This window comes from Dipodomys merriami, unplaced genomic scaffold (assembly GCF_024711535.1).
Source record: "Dipodomys merriami isolate MVZ:Mamm:240054 unplaced genomic scaffold, mDipMer1.0.p SCAF_1, whole genome shotgun sequence".
In the NCBI taxonomy this organism is placed as follows: domain Eukaryota; kingdom Metazoa; phylum Chordata; class Mammalia; order Rodentia; family Heteromyidae; genus Dipodomys; species Dipodomys merriami.
In genome coordinates, this window is record NW_027202270.1 from 78779673 (window position 1) to 78794668 (window position 14996).

General features: G+C 36.6%; 1 protein-coding gene across 8 annotated transcripts in view; it reads left to right on the forward strand.

The window, feature by feature from the left end:
• The window catches only part of Nckap5 (NCK associated protein 5), a 959972-nt gene that overhangs the window by 423684 nt on the left and 521292 nt on the right, over positions 1–14996 (forward strand). For all 8 annotated transcript variants that reach the window (XM_070024260.1, XM_070024269.1, XM_070024275.1 and 5 more), the window contains one exon: positions 10316–10379. In XM_070024260.1, coding sequence (XP_069880361.1) covers positions 10316–10379 — 64 coding nt within the window. The remainder of the gene's footprint in view (positions 1–10315; positions 10380–14996) is intronic.

Here is a 14996-nt window from a genome sequence, read left to right on the forward strand (position 1 = left end):
CCAAAATGCTTGGAACAAGAAATATCTCAGAGTTTGTAGGATTTTTACATACTTTACTGAAATTTACTAATCGGAAATTTGAAATGTATTATGGAGCTCAAAATGTTTTATTTTAGATTTTTGGATTAGGAGAGCCAAACCTGGATAGAGAAAGATAATGTACAAACATAGATAGACAATGGACCTCTCTGCCGAAATGCATCTCGAGTGTATCAGTTTGTTAAGGCTATTAGAATACCAAAACCAGAGTGACTTAAAAAAAAGAACAGAATTTATTTCTTACAGTTCTGGAGGCCAGAAGGCTAGGATCAAAACATCAACAGGACTAGACCCATGTGGGTCTCTGAGAGCTGGTATTGTGCCTCCTGCCTCCTTCCTGGTGGTTTGAGGTGATCTCTATTGCTCACTGGCTTGGGGAAGTATGTCTTCATCTTTACACACTGTGTTTTTCTCAGTGTGTACACCTGTGCATCTTCAAAATGTACCTCTTTTTTTTAAAAATAAGAACTATAGTCATAGTGGGTTACGATCCACTCCAGTGTCTTCCTTTTAACCTGGCCTTCATTGCTACATCAGGTTCACTCTGAAGACCTAAGGGTTAGGCTTTCAACATCTGAATGGGGTGGGATGCAATGTGGTCTATAACACTTGTCTTTTTATGTATTTTTTTTCTGTGACTTAGTGCCCTGGGCTACAGGACTAAGCTCTGTGCATCATTGTATAGTCTACAGAGCCTAGCAAAGTGCATTCAGCCCAGCAGGAAGCATAGTATTTGTAGATTGTATTGATGGTATTTCCACCTTATCTTAAAAGTTACTGTTTGAGCAGAATTCACCCTTGCCTATGTGACTCTGAACAAAGGGAGACGGCTTTAGGGCAAGAGTTTTGTGTTACTGTCTGGGAGGAGTTGCTACTATCACATCTCTCAACATTGTCCTCTTGAAATTCACAACCTTCTTTCTCCACAGCCTAGACAGATGGCTTGAGTCTCCATAGACACTATCTTGGGGCCTTCCTCAAAATAAAGACAGAATGTGATTTCAAGGCCATTGATAATTGAAAACCATGGAAAACTAAATTAGTTGCCCCATAAAGCCTATTTTTATGTGAGGAAATGGTTAGCATGTGTTACCTCCTTAAGAGTGCCCCTCTATGTTAACCTCCTTACACTCCAGCCATCTCCATACATTATTGTTAAAGCTCTGTTATTTACACAGTTTTCCTTAATTGACAGCTAGATTTCTTAATATTTCAATAATAGAAGAAGAAAATTGGAAGGATGCATGAAAACTTAGGAAATCTTAAATTTCTTAAAGATCATGGAAACATCTAAACTGCTTTTCAGAGACCTAGACTTTACAGAAATTTATCATATGATTGAAAAATAAGTGGTTCTTGAGTGTTTTTTTAGTATATATTTTTTATTGTAAAGATACTGTACAGAGGGGTTACAGTTACATAACTAAGGTAATGAGTACATTTCCTATCAAGCATTGTTACCTCATCCATTGTTTTTCCCCTACCATCCCTTCCCTCCCAACCTCCCCAACTCTTCCCCGCCTCCCTCCCACCCCAAGTTGTAAAGTTCATTTTCAACATAGTGTCTTGTACATCTCATTGTTACAATGGGTCAACCTGTATCCTTATTTCAGCATTTTGTTATTTCCCTTCCTCTCCCCAAATTAGAAAAAAATGTATAAACAAGATACAGGGCACTGGAATCAAATACAGTGAAAACATGAGTTGTACCATGGGGGAAGAACATACAAAAGAAACAAAAAAATCACATAGTGCATTATAAATACATTAAAAACAACACTAAGAAAGATAAAACCTCTTGTGTCCCTATTTTGGGGATCATTTCGCTTAGCATCATCTTATATGATCATTTGTACATAGCTTTTGACCTTTTCTGCTTGCCCTAGACATATACTATTTCTATATTAAGTAAAGTAAGCCAAGCCCAAAGAAACATAGGTCCCATGGTTTCCTTTTTTTTTTCTTTTTTTGGTCATGAGGCTTGAACTCTGGGCCTTGGTGCTGTCCCTGAGTGCTTCAGTTCAAGGCTAGTGCTCTACCATTTGAGCCACAGCACTACTTCCAGTTTTCTCATGGTTTATTGGAGATAAGAGTCTCATGGACTTTCCTGCCCAGGCTGACTTTGAACTGCAATCCTCAGATCTCAGCCTCCTGAGTAGTGAGGATTACAGGTGTGCCTGCCTTGAATGCTTCTTAAAAAGTATAAATCTCAAGAAAACCTTTCTTAAAAATATTTATTTGCTTAATCCATATGTTGAGACAGTCTTCCTTTGTAGCCCAGGCTGGCCCTGAATTCACCTCCCTCCTGCTTTCATTAACCTGTCCAGTGCAGGATTTTCAGCAAGCACAAGTCATTCATGTTGGGATTCTGTTAATTGACAACTTCAGTCAATGATTCACAAATTTGTGCAAAGTTTAACAATTTGAGGACATACTCCCAGTTTTCTGACTCCTAAGCATCATGAATGGTAATAAATCCAGTGAATCATGTTATGAAATAGTGATTTTTGACCTTTTAAAGTTTGGGGTACACTAAGGACCAGAAAATATGCATAAAGAAGTTTCTCTCATCTATATTGTGGGCTCTAAAAGTTTCTCTAAAATCTGTTCTTACACTGATGATCTGAGGGGATGAGTAATTAGATGATATGCTTTGGGAAGGCTAATTAATTTAGCCATGACTTGGGGACTGCTGCCACCGGTCTCCCCATCTGCCCACGCGACAGGTGCACCTGGCACTTGGCATTGTCCTGGCCCTGGCGGCGGGTGACTCCCCAGGATGTCTCTGTGTTGGAGAGAATAGTCTTGGCCTCCTCCTGGGAGCAAACCTGCTCTCCCCACACACATACTAGATCGCCATGGGCTCCTATTCTTGGAGATTGCTAGAAATGGAGAAGGCTGATGATTAATTGAACCATTTCCCCCTAAGTTTTGTGTACAGCTCTCAGGCCCAAGGCATAAAAGAAAGTCACCATCTAATTTCCTTCTAACATTTGGTGGTATCTTCATAGAGGGAAGATGTGAGGGGATGTTTGTTGAATCTAGCCCTCTACCTGAGCATTTGTTTCCTTTGGGAATTTGATTCATGCTTTTCTTCTACTGGGCATAGAACTAGTGTTTTATCAGTGTTATTCTTACTGGCTCACACTAAATGGGTCAGGAATGTGTTGCATCTTTGGGCATCCCAGCCATTTTTGGCATTATTGGTGATCATCTCCCTAGCAAGGAGGGAGATAACAGGTGATAGTGGATATAAAGGTTCAAGTTTTAATAAACAGAATTTTAACTAACTGTATATTCATTGCTGTTTAATGGATTTGTCAAAATTAATGGCAAATTTAGACTTTTGAGCAATAGGGAACACAGAGGCATTGTCTTCCCGGTTAACCTATATGAGCATCCAAGGTTGCCCCATGAAAGTAGGTGTTGCTGTACATTAGCACTGTCCAAACTGTGGATCAGAGACCACTAGAGCCCTTTCTGGAGGACTATAGGGTCAAAGTATTTTGTAAGAATACTATGGTGTTACTGCCTTTTCCATTCTCACTGTAGTTGTTCACTACATGTAATGGTTTACAGGTTGTTCCCTCAGTGGCTGATACAGGATATTGCATGGAGAAGCAAGTACAAGAATCCAGATGTCTTGTTTTTATGAGCCAGATATTAAAGATAACAGCTAATGTATACAGTGCCATGTTTTAAATTTTGAAATCCATATTATAATTAAACATATACTTAATATAATTAATATAAATACCAACATGCAAAATACTTATTTTTGCTATTTGAAGTGAATTCATGTGTGTTTTGAAGCCTCTGTTTAGTTTTGAATATGGTAAATCTTGGTAGCTATAACCCACAAAAACAAAGGCTTCTTACGGTCCTTAATGATATTTTGAAGAAGGAAAGGGATTCTTGATTCACAAAATTTAGGAATCAACTGCTGTGTAACAAGATGATAATAAGTACCTCAAGAGAGTGCCTGAAGTTTAAATATTTCCTACAGTGTAATTAGGATACTAACTGACATAGTAATGTCTCACTAAACATTATTCATTATGATTTAACTTCACAATTGGAAACACTACTACAGTGACTCCCCAAAAAGTGATGAGAACAAAATCCTGACAGCACAACAGCAAATTCTGGTGCTGAACTCAAATTTAGCAAGCCCAGCATAAACTCACATTGTTTGCTGGATTAATTCAAATTTTCATTTTCATTGAGTTATAAAGTTTTAGTTAAGTAGATGATTTTAAGTAAACTAGAGTTAGGTGTTTGTGTTACATATCATACACATTACTAAGTTTTAAATAGTTATGAATACAGGAACTTAAACTAACACCCGAAACTCACATTAATTTACTCTGTTTTGGGGAGTAGGAGTATGGAGAGGATTCTGTGTGTGTGTGTGTGTGTGTGTGTGTGCGTGCACATGTGCATGTGCATGTGTGCTTGCCTGGTAGGGAACTGGGTAGATGATGGTTTCAATTTTTCCCATTCATGATAGGTAGGAGTCCTGGTCTTTATTTAGAGGGGCCAGAGAGGAAGATTTGTCTCCAGAAACTCTTGCCTATAACTGTCATGCAACAGAGCACTCTACACCTCCCCAGTCTGTGGCAGCCATGCATTACAAACCGACTGTATTTCTACATGTACATTACTTTTCATTGGGGAATGCTTTCTAACCATGCAAGTCTTCTATTTTTTTGGATTATACCAATGCCATTGTTGACATCATTGAGGTCACTCTTTCATGAGCTTGTCTCAAGGCTGTGTTAGTGGTATTTTGAAGACCCATGGCTCACATAAAAGGAAAAAAAATGTTTGTTATCATCTTTAGTTAAGATAGTCTGTGGCTATAGTGAAGGACTTTAGAGACCTTAGACTAATTCTCTGTTTGGGTATAAAAACTGAATGAGTGAAGTGAAAAATCCTCTTTACATTTAATTGAAAGAGAAGTGAATACTCTAGTCTATTGTTTGTATATTTTTCATGTTCTTTTATTTCGATTCTGTAAATAAGGAGCCATAGGTTTTTGATAAGAAATCCCTGGGCATTTGTTTTAGAATCATAAACTCAAAACCCTCTTCTAATGAGCTGCTGGCTTTGCCTCAAACACAGAACAAAACATCACATGGATGTATTGCAAAAGCAATTGTCTGTTTTCAGCAGATGAACTAAACCCTTCAAATGGGAGCAAAGTTATACATGGGTGTGAGTGTATTTAATTTGCTTTGGGTAGCTCTCAAGTCTAGGATTTTTTTAAGAAGCTTCGATTTGCATGAAAAAGATGGTAGTCCCAATTAGTTTCACATATGTACTGGGGCCATAGAGGTTTGGAGACATGGTTTGCCAGAAACCACTAAACCAAAGCACAAACTGGATTACTGCTAACAAAGACTGGGACATTTGTTTGTGATACCTTGATTTGGCAGATAATTTGATCCCAGAAATGTTACTGTCTAAAAATCCTGAGGATTTTTGTCTTAGATAACTTTGACCTATTCAACTACTTCCTTAGTTTTGTAACTTTTCCCTTTTCTGAAGAATACCAACCTTTTTTGTACAAAAATAAAATATAATTTCTGCTTTGAAAACACTGAAATAAAACACACATGGAATACCAAGTACTTGGAATATGTAGAATATAAATATGATTGAACTTAAAGAAAGAGTTCTGCTTTTGTTTTTTTTTTAATTTCACTGTGACATTTTTTCTTTAAGGAAGTATGGCTCAAACCTCATTGATTAATTATCCAGGGTTGGAGTGTACCTTTTGATTTTGCCTTCATTTCTCATGAGTCTCCACTCATGACAGTATATGTTATGTTTCCTACATAAAGACTTAAAAACAATCACTACACATAGTTCCAAAGGGATATTTGTATTTATGGTACTTGCAAATTCGACTCTTTCACCACCCAGACCCTTGAGTCCCTTTTGTAAATGATGAGTCTCAGGAGCAGTGCCAGGGTGAGGAATTTTCTTTCCTGTGACCCAGAATTCCCTGTATTATCTGTCCTATTATCACACGGCTGTTGGCAACTTGGCATATTTCTGTTCTTTGTTCTGGTCAAAATTAAAATTGACATTTACCATTTCTACCTATTTTATGTCATTTCATCAATGCGACAGTTAATATGTAAGTCCTTAGAGATGGCTCTTGCATGTTGGTTCATTCAATCTTTATTGAATGCCTAGAAGCATTAATTCATGGGCAGCCCACAAATTTTCTTTCATCCTTTATTAATATATTCCTTTTAAAATAGTATGTGAAAGCTAAAACCATTAAAATTTTTCTTTAAATTGGATTTAATAAAATTTGACAAGTGCCTATACCATGTGAGAAATCCTTAATAGTTGTTATGAAGACAACATTGTTTAAGCATAAAATTGATATTTCTAACCTTTATTCTGCATTGACTCTTATTTTGTAGGATGATAGTCATGATAGATTCTTGTTCTCTTCCTAAAAGTGTCTCTTTTATGTTAATCCCCTTGTGAAAAATGTATATGCTCTGAACATAGATATTTAATCTTACTCTGATGATTCAGCAGTTAAGACTGATGAGTCAAAACAATTGTCCAGAACATTCTTCCATTCTTCTTCTATATCCATCTTATAGTTGATATTCTCAATGTGTGGGCTAGGCCCACTGGATGTCCCCAAGACTTCTTCAGTGGATTTACAAGATCAAAACTCTGCTCCTAAGAATAGTAATAGGACTTTTCCCTTTTTCATTCACTATTTTTTTTCATGAGAGGAGTTTACTATGTGTACTATCACAACAGATTGGTGCCGAAACAGATGTAAACATCCTTCTGCTGTCTATTAGCAAGACATTAAAGATACTTCCAAAATTATAAAGAAGTCACTCTTGTAAAAATTATGTTTGTTTTGAAAAAGGGGGGTTCTTCCCTTCCCTTCCTTTCTCTTCCCTTCCCTTCCCTTCCCTTCCCTTCCCTTCCCTTCCCTTCCCTTCCCTTCCCTTCCCTTCCCTTCCCTTCCCTTTCCTTTCCTTTCCCAAGCAGAAGGTGTCCAGTTGAAATGATTGTGTATGTGCAGTCATGTGTTAGGTACCATGTAAAGGCAAGGCATTAGTATACTAGGCAAGCTGGCATTGGGGTCTGTGATTAATGTGACATCAGCAAACCATAGACATTTGTCTTGTGCCTACCAAGTGGGCTTTAGTAGGTGTAATAGAAATTAATGACATATGATGACTGCATTCAGATAGCCAGCTATTAAAATAAGATATAAAATCAATTCTGATCATGCCTACCTGCAATACCAGAACTCTGGAAGTGGAAGCAGGAAGGTCTCAAGTTTGAGGCCAGCTTGAGGTATAAGGGTGAGTTTGAAGTAAGAATGAACTATCTAGTGAAACTCTATCTCAGACCAAAACAAAATAAAACAATAAGAAAAAGCCAAAGATACTAATTATAATACTGACCACCAAGGAAATGTATCAATGGCTGCCATTAACTTGATCAAGGAGAAATGTAGTTTTGTTTCCCTCCCCCCAGGTGGAAAAGATATGCTGAATGAACAATTGAGTAAAATAGAAGAAAGTGTATAGAAATTAAATGTGTACATAGGTCAGCCCAGCATAGCCCAGCACAGCAGGAAGTTAAACATCTGTCTAGTCAGTACCTTAGTCACGTGGACACTGAATTTCTGTCCTAATTTATCAAGGCTAGTATGAGGAAGTGTGTCCATTCAGTTCATGGACTCAGGTTAGCCTTGGATCATGGAGATGTGGATTTACTTTGCCCACTTCTGATTCAACTTTTAAGTGCACTTAAGATTTCTTAACATGCCTGTGTATATTGTACACATTTAAAAAGTTAAAAGGTAGTTAAGCTTAAACTCTCTCTGTAAAATGTTGAACTATTGAAAACCTTTATCCAGATTCCTAGATGCTTCCAGTTTCTACTTTTTCCTTGATTCACAAAAACTTTTCAGCAGGTTCTTCTCAGGACCATGATAAGGAATCACTCCATGATGGATCTCTAGTTTTTGAACAGTGAGCAAGTGAGCTAGCCATGTGATCATATTATTTCAAATCATATTTTTGAGAGCTTTTTATTTGGTCTGGTTTTTTTTTGAAGGTATGTTCTCAAAAAAAAAAAAAAAAAAGAAAAGAAAAGAAAAAGAAAAAGCCCAAGCTGGCTTCATTCTCATACTCTTCCTCCCTCAGCTTTCTGCGCGTTGAATTAAAGGCCTCTGCCCTCATGTCCCACTTAAAAATTCAGGGGGACAAAGTAATTGTTTCTTCATTGCAATTGACAAAATTAATTATAAGTAATTCATCAAAGTAACTTATGTGCCGAGTTAGGAAATCAGATTGAGTGATAAGATTTATAAGGTGTGCATCTGCTCTCTAGGTCTTAAGGCCTGGATGCAATCATTCTCCATTCATGTTGTTTTCCATCCTTATTCTAAGTAATATTCTTGTACTCTTTTTTTCTAAGTTGATCAGCTTTGGACATCCTATGTGGTGTTCCAATTGTGTAGTTTATGATATAGTGTTACTTTGCCACCTATCTCTTCGTGCATCCTCTTCTTTTCATATTTTTCTCCTAGTGCTGGGAATGAACCCAGGTCCCTATGTGTGCTAGGCAAGCATTCTACCACTTGAGTGTGCCCCCAGCACTTCTCTTCATTTTTTTCATTAAATTGAAAATTAATTTAATTAAAATGAAAGAAATGCTATTTACCACCGAGTTTAAAGTCTAGTGTTACTATTTAGGACAACTTCACATTTCTTGGAGATAAGAGACATTTGAAAGACCTAGGCAATTAGGACAAAGAAATATGATCACTTGTGTGCCAGGAGCATCCTGTTGTATGTTTGCATACAGCTGACCAGGAGTATATGACAGAATGAGACATGAGACATGAATTATCACATAGTTTAAAGTCTTGAAATCTCAAGAATTTTCAGTGAAATCCTTGCAAACACTACCTATTGGAGCATTTCAGGAAAAAAGATTCCTTGTCTTTATGTCATCTATTTCTTATTTTTTAAAAAAATTAAATCTATAACTTTAAAAATATCCTTAATATTTGGGTGATATTTTTGTATTTGCAAGTGAAATCAGGGTTGTAAGAATATAAAATAAACCCTATTGGTGAGTAGAGAATACTAAAATCTCACTTTTAAGTCTATATTTTTCATACTTGAAAATTGATATACAGAATTTTTATTTAGTCTTAGAAGTAGGGAAACTTAAAAAAAAACAGAACTTAATCTTAAAACTATTATAGTACATGTCAATACACAGCTGAGACTTTTTACTTTGTCTGTTTGGGTCCTTATCTACAAAATTGGGTAAATAGATCAATTATGAGGCCCATGAGAACAGGTGAAATGCCCAGTACAGCAAAGATCATATAGCAAACCTGTAAGTGATTTTCTATTTATTAAGATTATTACCAGGCTGTAAAGAATGGTAAGTCATTTTTTGTTTGCTTTTTAAAATCAGTGTTAGGGTCAACCATGGTAGTACATGTCTGTAAGCCCACATTTGAAGCATTAGTCAGGAGGACCAGGCACTTGAGACCAACTTGGGCTACTTGGTGAGATTCTGTTTCATAAACTCCAAATCCAAAATAACTCAAAATAAAATCTTAAAAGCAAAAAAAAAACCCAGAAGACAAAAAAACCCCACCCTTACTATTTGTACAGGTCATCAATCCAACTATACTAAGCAAAGTTTGTACAGAAATGACGACTAAAATATTTCAACATACAAGATTAACCTTCAGGGCTGGGAAGGTGGCTCAGTGGTAGAGCGCTTGCCTTGTATGCACAAGGCCCTGGGTTCCATTCCTCAGTACCACATAAGCAGAAAAAAAAAAAAAGCTGGAAGTGGTGCTGTGGCTCAAGTGGTAGAACACAAGCCTTGAGCTGAAGAGCTGAGGGACAGTGCTCAGGCCCAGAGTTCAAGCCCCATGACCAACAAACAACAACAACCAAAAAAAAACCCCAATAAAAAATGATGTAGGCTAATGAATTTAAAGCAAAGCTTCTAACTCAGCATTCAACCTGTGTTGGGCTTTAATCAACAAGGCAAAAGAATCTCTGTGTGACACTGGATGAAAGCAGAAATGACCAGTCATTTTAAATATTTATGGAATGTTCATGGAGGAAGTGAATGAAGAAGAGGAAGAAGTTCCTCTGGAGACTGTAAAAGAATGTTTCAAGATTGTATGGCGTTGCCTGCACTCTGGGAATGGCTCACTAACCATTTGTTTCTGTTTGTCCAGGGAGAAGTTGGCTGTGGCTCGACTTCAGCGAGAAGTTGCACAAAGAACAAGGGAGGGGGCCATGGTAAGTCCTATTTGCTTGCTGCTTTCTCTGAGCCTCTTGTCATTGAAAGTCATTTGACTTCAGCATGAATATATAAGGGGAATATTTGCTTGCAGTAAACTCCATAATATTTTTGTAAATAACGTATTTACAATCCAGTTTAGATAGCTCTGTCATTTGTGGCCAGGGGAAGATAGATTAATTGAAAATGAAAGCTATTTGGGCTTTGGAAAAAAATGTTCCAATATTCAAAGGGTTATAAGACTTGTCTTCAAAAGGAATACTAGATATCCAGCCTCCCAAATATGAGTATAAAGTCCCTAAATGAGCAATCTTAGCCATTTAGATAAAGAGAGATAATGCACTTCTGTCTGTTCCTAGAAATTAAATAAGTAGAAAGGACACCATGATGTTTACTAATGAAATTGTCTTCTTTTTCTTCTCACCACACACTTATTGCACCATTTATATTTCTTGCCCTTTTCAGCCTGTGCCATTTAGGAAACTGTTATCTCCTTGTGTTTTGAGTCATACTAAAAATCAATATGGTTGTTTTGGACCACAGCAACTTCATTTTATAGTAATCTTTGCCAAAGTATCTCCGTGTGTGTGTGTGTGTGTGTGTGTGTGTGTGTGTGTGTGTGTGTGTGTGTGTGTGTGTGTGTGTGTGTGTGTGTGTGTGTGTGTGTGTGTGTGTGTGTGTGTGTGTGTGTATTAACTGCCTTAGCCACAACTGGGAAGAAAATATAACACCAGACTCACTGCCTTTTTTTCTTACTTATGGCAAAATAGTGACACATGTGCAGTTTTACAGTAGAAGCATTCCTCCTCTTCGAAAAGAAAAGTGACACATTTTCAGCCCCTGAAGGCTGCTTCCATTTGATTTCCTAAGAGTTAAGTGACAATCCATCCTTTGGAAAGAGAGAGGAGTTTGTAAAAGTAAGCTACATACCTTCTTTTCTCAGCAGAGAAGTAAAGGGCTTAAGTCAAAGGCTGAATACAGAGTAGAGTTTGTAAGGTACATGGGCCTGTGAATTTGCTATCACACTTTAGGAAAGTTGTTGTATTTATTTGTTTTCTTAGCAATAGGAATGAAAAGAAAAGCTTGAATGTTCAAATAACTTAAAGCAACCACTCTAAAAGGTCTTTGAGCAATGGAGTGGAAAGAAGTTGGAGAAACTAAAGATATAGCAAATGGTGAACTGAACCATCCTGAGAGGGAGTTCTCACTGTATTTGGAAATGTTGATAACCTCTGTCCTTCTGGAATGCCTCTGTCTCCTGTCATGTTGAACTCCTGTTCACCACTTCATGGACTGTGCTGTAATTAACTGCCAGGAGGGAGTGAATTAGCTCTAGTTGGTCTCAGTTTTCTCGTCTTCCAAAGGAGGAGGCTGGAATTTATGATTCCATTAGCTTAGTGGATCATGCAAACATGAATGCTTGCCCATGTAGTTTTTATGATGCAAAGCTTTTTCTGGTAATAACAAAATGCTAACGCAGCTCATAAGCAAAACAAGGTGCTTTGCAAAAATTTTCACTGTGACTCTGACATTGGGCTTGAGTTTAAATGATCTTAGACAGTTGACTAATCTTTACAAGATTAAAACCTCCCCCTTTAAAACATAATAGGTATACTTGTTCAAGGTAGATAATGCCCCCAAAACACAGTCAAAAACAATCTAATTGCACTTACCAATATTCGACAAGAAATGTACTTCTTACTTTACATATATAATTGTAACCCCTCTGTATATCACCTTGACAATAAAATAAAATTTTAAAAAATAAAAAAAGGATGATAGAAAAGTTACCAGTGATGAATGATTCTACTTTTAGTGATAGTACTTAAAGCTCACACATTTCTGTTGATTGACTAGGTAGATATTTATTAAGCACCTACTACTTGTGACTTACATTTTTTAAGCACTGGGAAAACATCAATGAACAAAGCAGGAAAAATTCTGAGAGCTTGTAGGTTAGTTTGAGGAGACAGACATTCAGCATAATTAAATATTAGAAGGTAGAAAGTAAGAGACCAGATGAGGGGACTGAAGGAGGTCTTGGGGTACATCATTTTAAAAGGATGTGTGTAATGGTAAATCACTGAAGCAGTTAGGATTTGAGTAAAACTTGGAGAAGGTAGAGTTTACCAAAGGGATGTTTATTCTAGCCAAGGAGCTTAGTGAAAAGCACTTCCAGGCCATGATAGGGGTAAGTTTTCTTCCAGAAGAATTTAAGAGAGAGGGAAGTGGGGGTTTGCTCTGATTCATGATGTCAGTGATGAGAACCAATGAAAAACTTAGAGCATGATAATAATCTGGGCTAATTCTATTTATTTTGCTATGATTCTCCCATTCCATCATTTATCACATCTCAGTTCCTTGGAGATATCATAATTCCTGACTTCCACTGATTTTCTATACACTTCTACTCCTTTCTCTATTTTATCACCCTCTTTCTTCCACAGTCAAATTCTGCTGAGATTTCTACTTAATTATGTATGTCAGCTTTACTGCTCCTAAAACACATTGATTTTTGAAATCCTGGTTGTTTCAGTATCTGACATGTCTTCTGTTGCTCCTTTGAATCTGCTTCTTGCTGTTATAAGTGTTCTTTTTCCTTAAAAACTTTTTTCTTCAACTTGACAATAAAATTTAAAATGTGTTTTTCTTACAGAATTTCTGTCACATACATAGAAAGGCAGAGCACTTCATCACGATCGGTTAATTTTATGTTCTTAAAAACTACTACTGACAGGTCTCTGTGTTTATCTGTATAAAAAGAAAGAGTGTAGAAGAAATTTCTGTAAAAAACTATGTAAATAAGTTGAAGCAGACACTTATTTTTAGAACGTATTTATAAACCTATTATAAATCAGTCTTCATCACAGAGTTTGCTCTGTGAAATTTGGTTTCATGTAATGAATCTCTTCACTTAAAAGTGATGCATCATTTGGAGAAAATTATTTCAAAGTCATAATTAGGGTATAATTCTAGATTTAAAAGACAATTTATAGTTGTCTACTCTCCACCTGGTTTTCTTGAACATTTTTACCACCTATGTTACAAAAGTGTTATTGTCAAAACTAGAAGACTAATGCTGATAGATCACTATAAACAAAACTCTGGATTTTATTAGTATTTTACAAGTTTTCCTAGTTGTGTTCCTATTTCTGGCCTGGAATCCAATGCAGGATTCTACAGTGATTCCTCCCTAATGACTAACTAAACACATATGTGGAATTAGAAGAGGAGTCTGGAAGTAATGCAGATCTGGATCCAAATGCAGCTCCAACACAAGTCGGTTATGTAATCTTGTCTACATTACTAGTCTACCAGTTCTGTGTATTTTTTGTCCTATTAAGTCAGGTCTCTCTTGTAGGAAGCTTTCATCATTATAAATGTTTTATATTTGTTTTCTTAGTTCTTTCAGGAAATGATATAACTATTATTTCTCACGTATCCCATTCATTCTTATTTTACAAATTTTCTGTTTTCCTTTGAGAAGATTGTTTGAGCTTGTGCTGGTTCTGTGTACTCTAGTACACATATGATGGGGCATGTGGACTTCATGGTCTATTCTGTCTTTAAGATTTCAGTGTCCTTGCAATACTGGTGCTTGGGAGGAAGATAGAAGATAATGAGTTCAAGGCCAGCTTAGGCTAAAATTGACATTCTCTAAAACAAGACAAAAGACTTCAGTAGCCATCTACTGTCCTACCTTCAGGGTGTAAAGATACTCATGCTCATTATCTTGTAGATCTTGTACTGCTATTGTCTTTCACATGCAAATTCTTGGTGGGAATGTTTTGTTATGGAGGTATGCATCAGAAAAATAATTTTCCTGAAATGATAATTCTAACCCCATATATTGAACAATGTACCTTTTATTATCAGCCTTACCTTTCATATCAGCTTAGGCAATGACAAAACCTCTTACCCTTTGCCACTGGAAGTATTGTTTATGGAGCCAACTAGTCCCACAAAAGGAAAATTAGGGAAGTTTCCCAACTCACTTTAAAAAGTAAACCTTTCACTACAGAAATATTTCAAGGACAGTATAGAGTATTTCCATATGCCACATTCCCAGTTTCTCCTACTAGAATGGGCTATTTGCTACAGTTAATTCACCAATGAGAGCCATTATTGTTGATAAACTCCATATTCATTTAGAATTTTAAAGTTAGAATTTTAAAGTTTTTCCTAATGTCCTTTTTCTGTTCCAGAGCTCAGCCAGGATATAGGTTAGATTTTTGCCATGTCTCTTTAAGCTTCTCTTGGTTTTGACAGTTTGTCAGAATTTTCTATTTTCATGACCTTGGCAGTTTTGAGAACATAATAGTTAGAGTTTGTTTACTTTTGTACTTGTTTCATTAGGATTTGTGCGAATTTATTCTAATTATTAGACTTGGGTTCAAGTTCCATTAATAACAAATGAAAGGTTTCTACTGTCAACATGATTTTTCTTTGTTAATATGGTGAGGAAATGTTTATCAGATGGGCCCTCTGTAAAAACCCTCCTACTTTCTTTTGTATTCTCTCTCTCTCTCTCTCTCTCTCTCTCTCTCTCTCTCTCTCTCTCTCTCTCTCTCTCTTCTCTCTCTCTCTTCTCTCTCTTTCTCTCTCTCTCTCTCTCT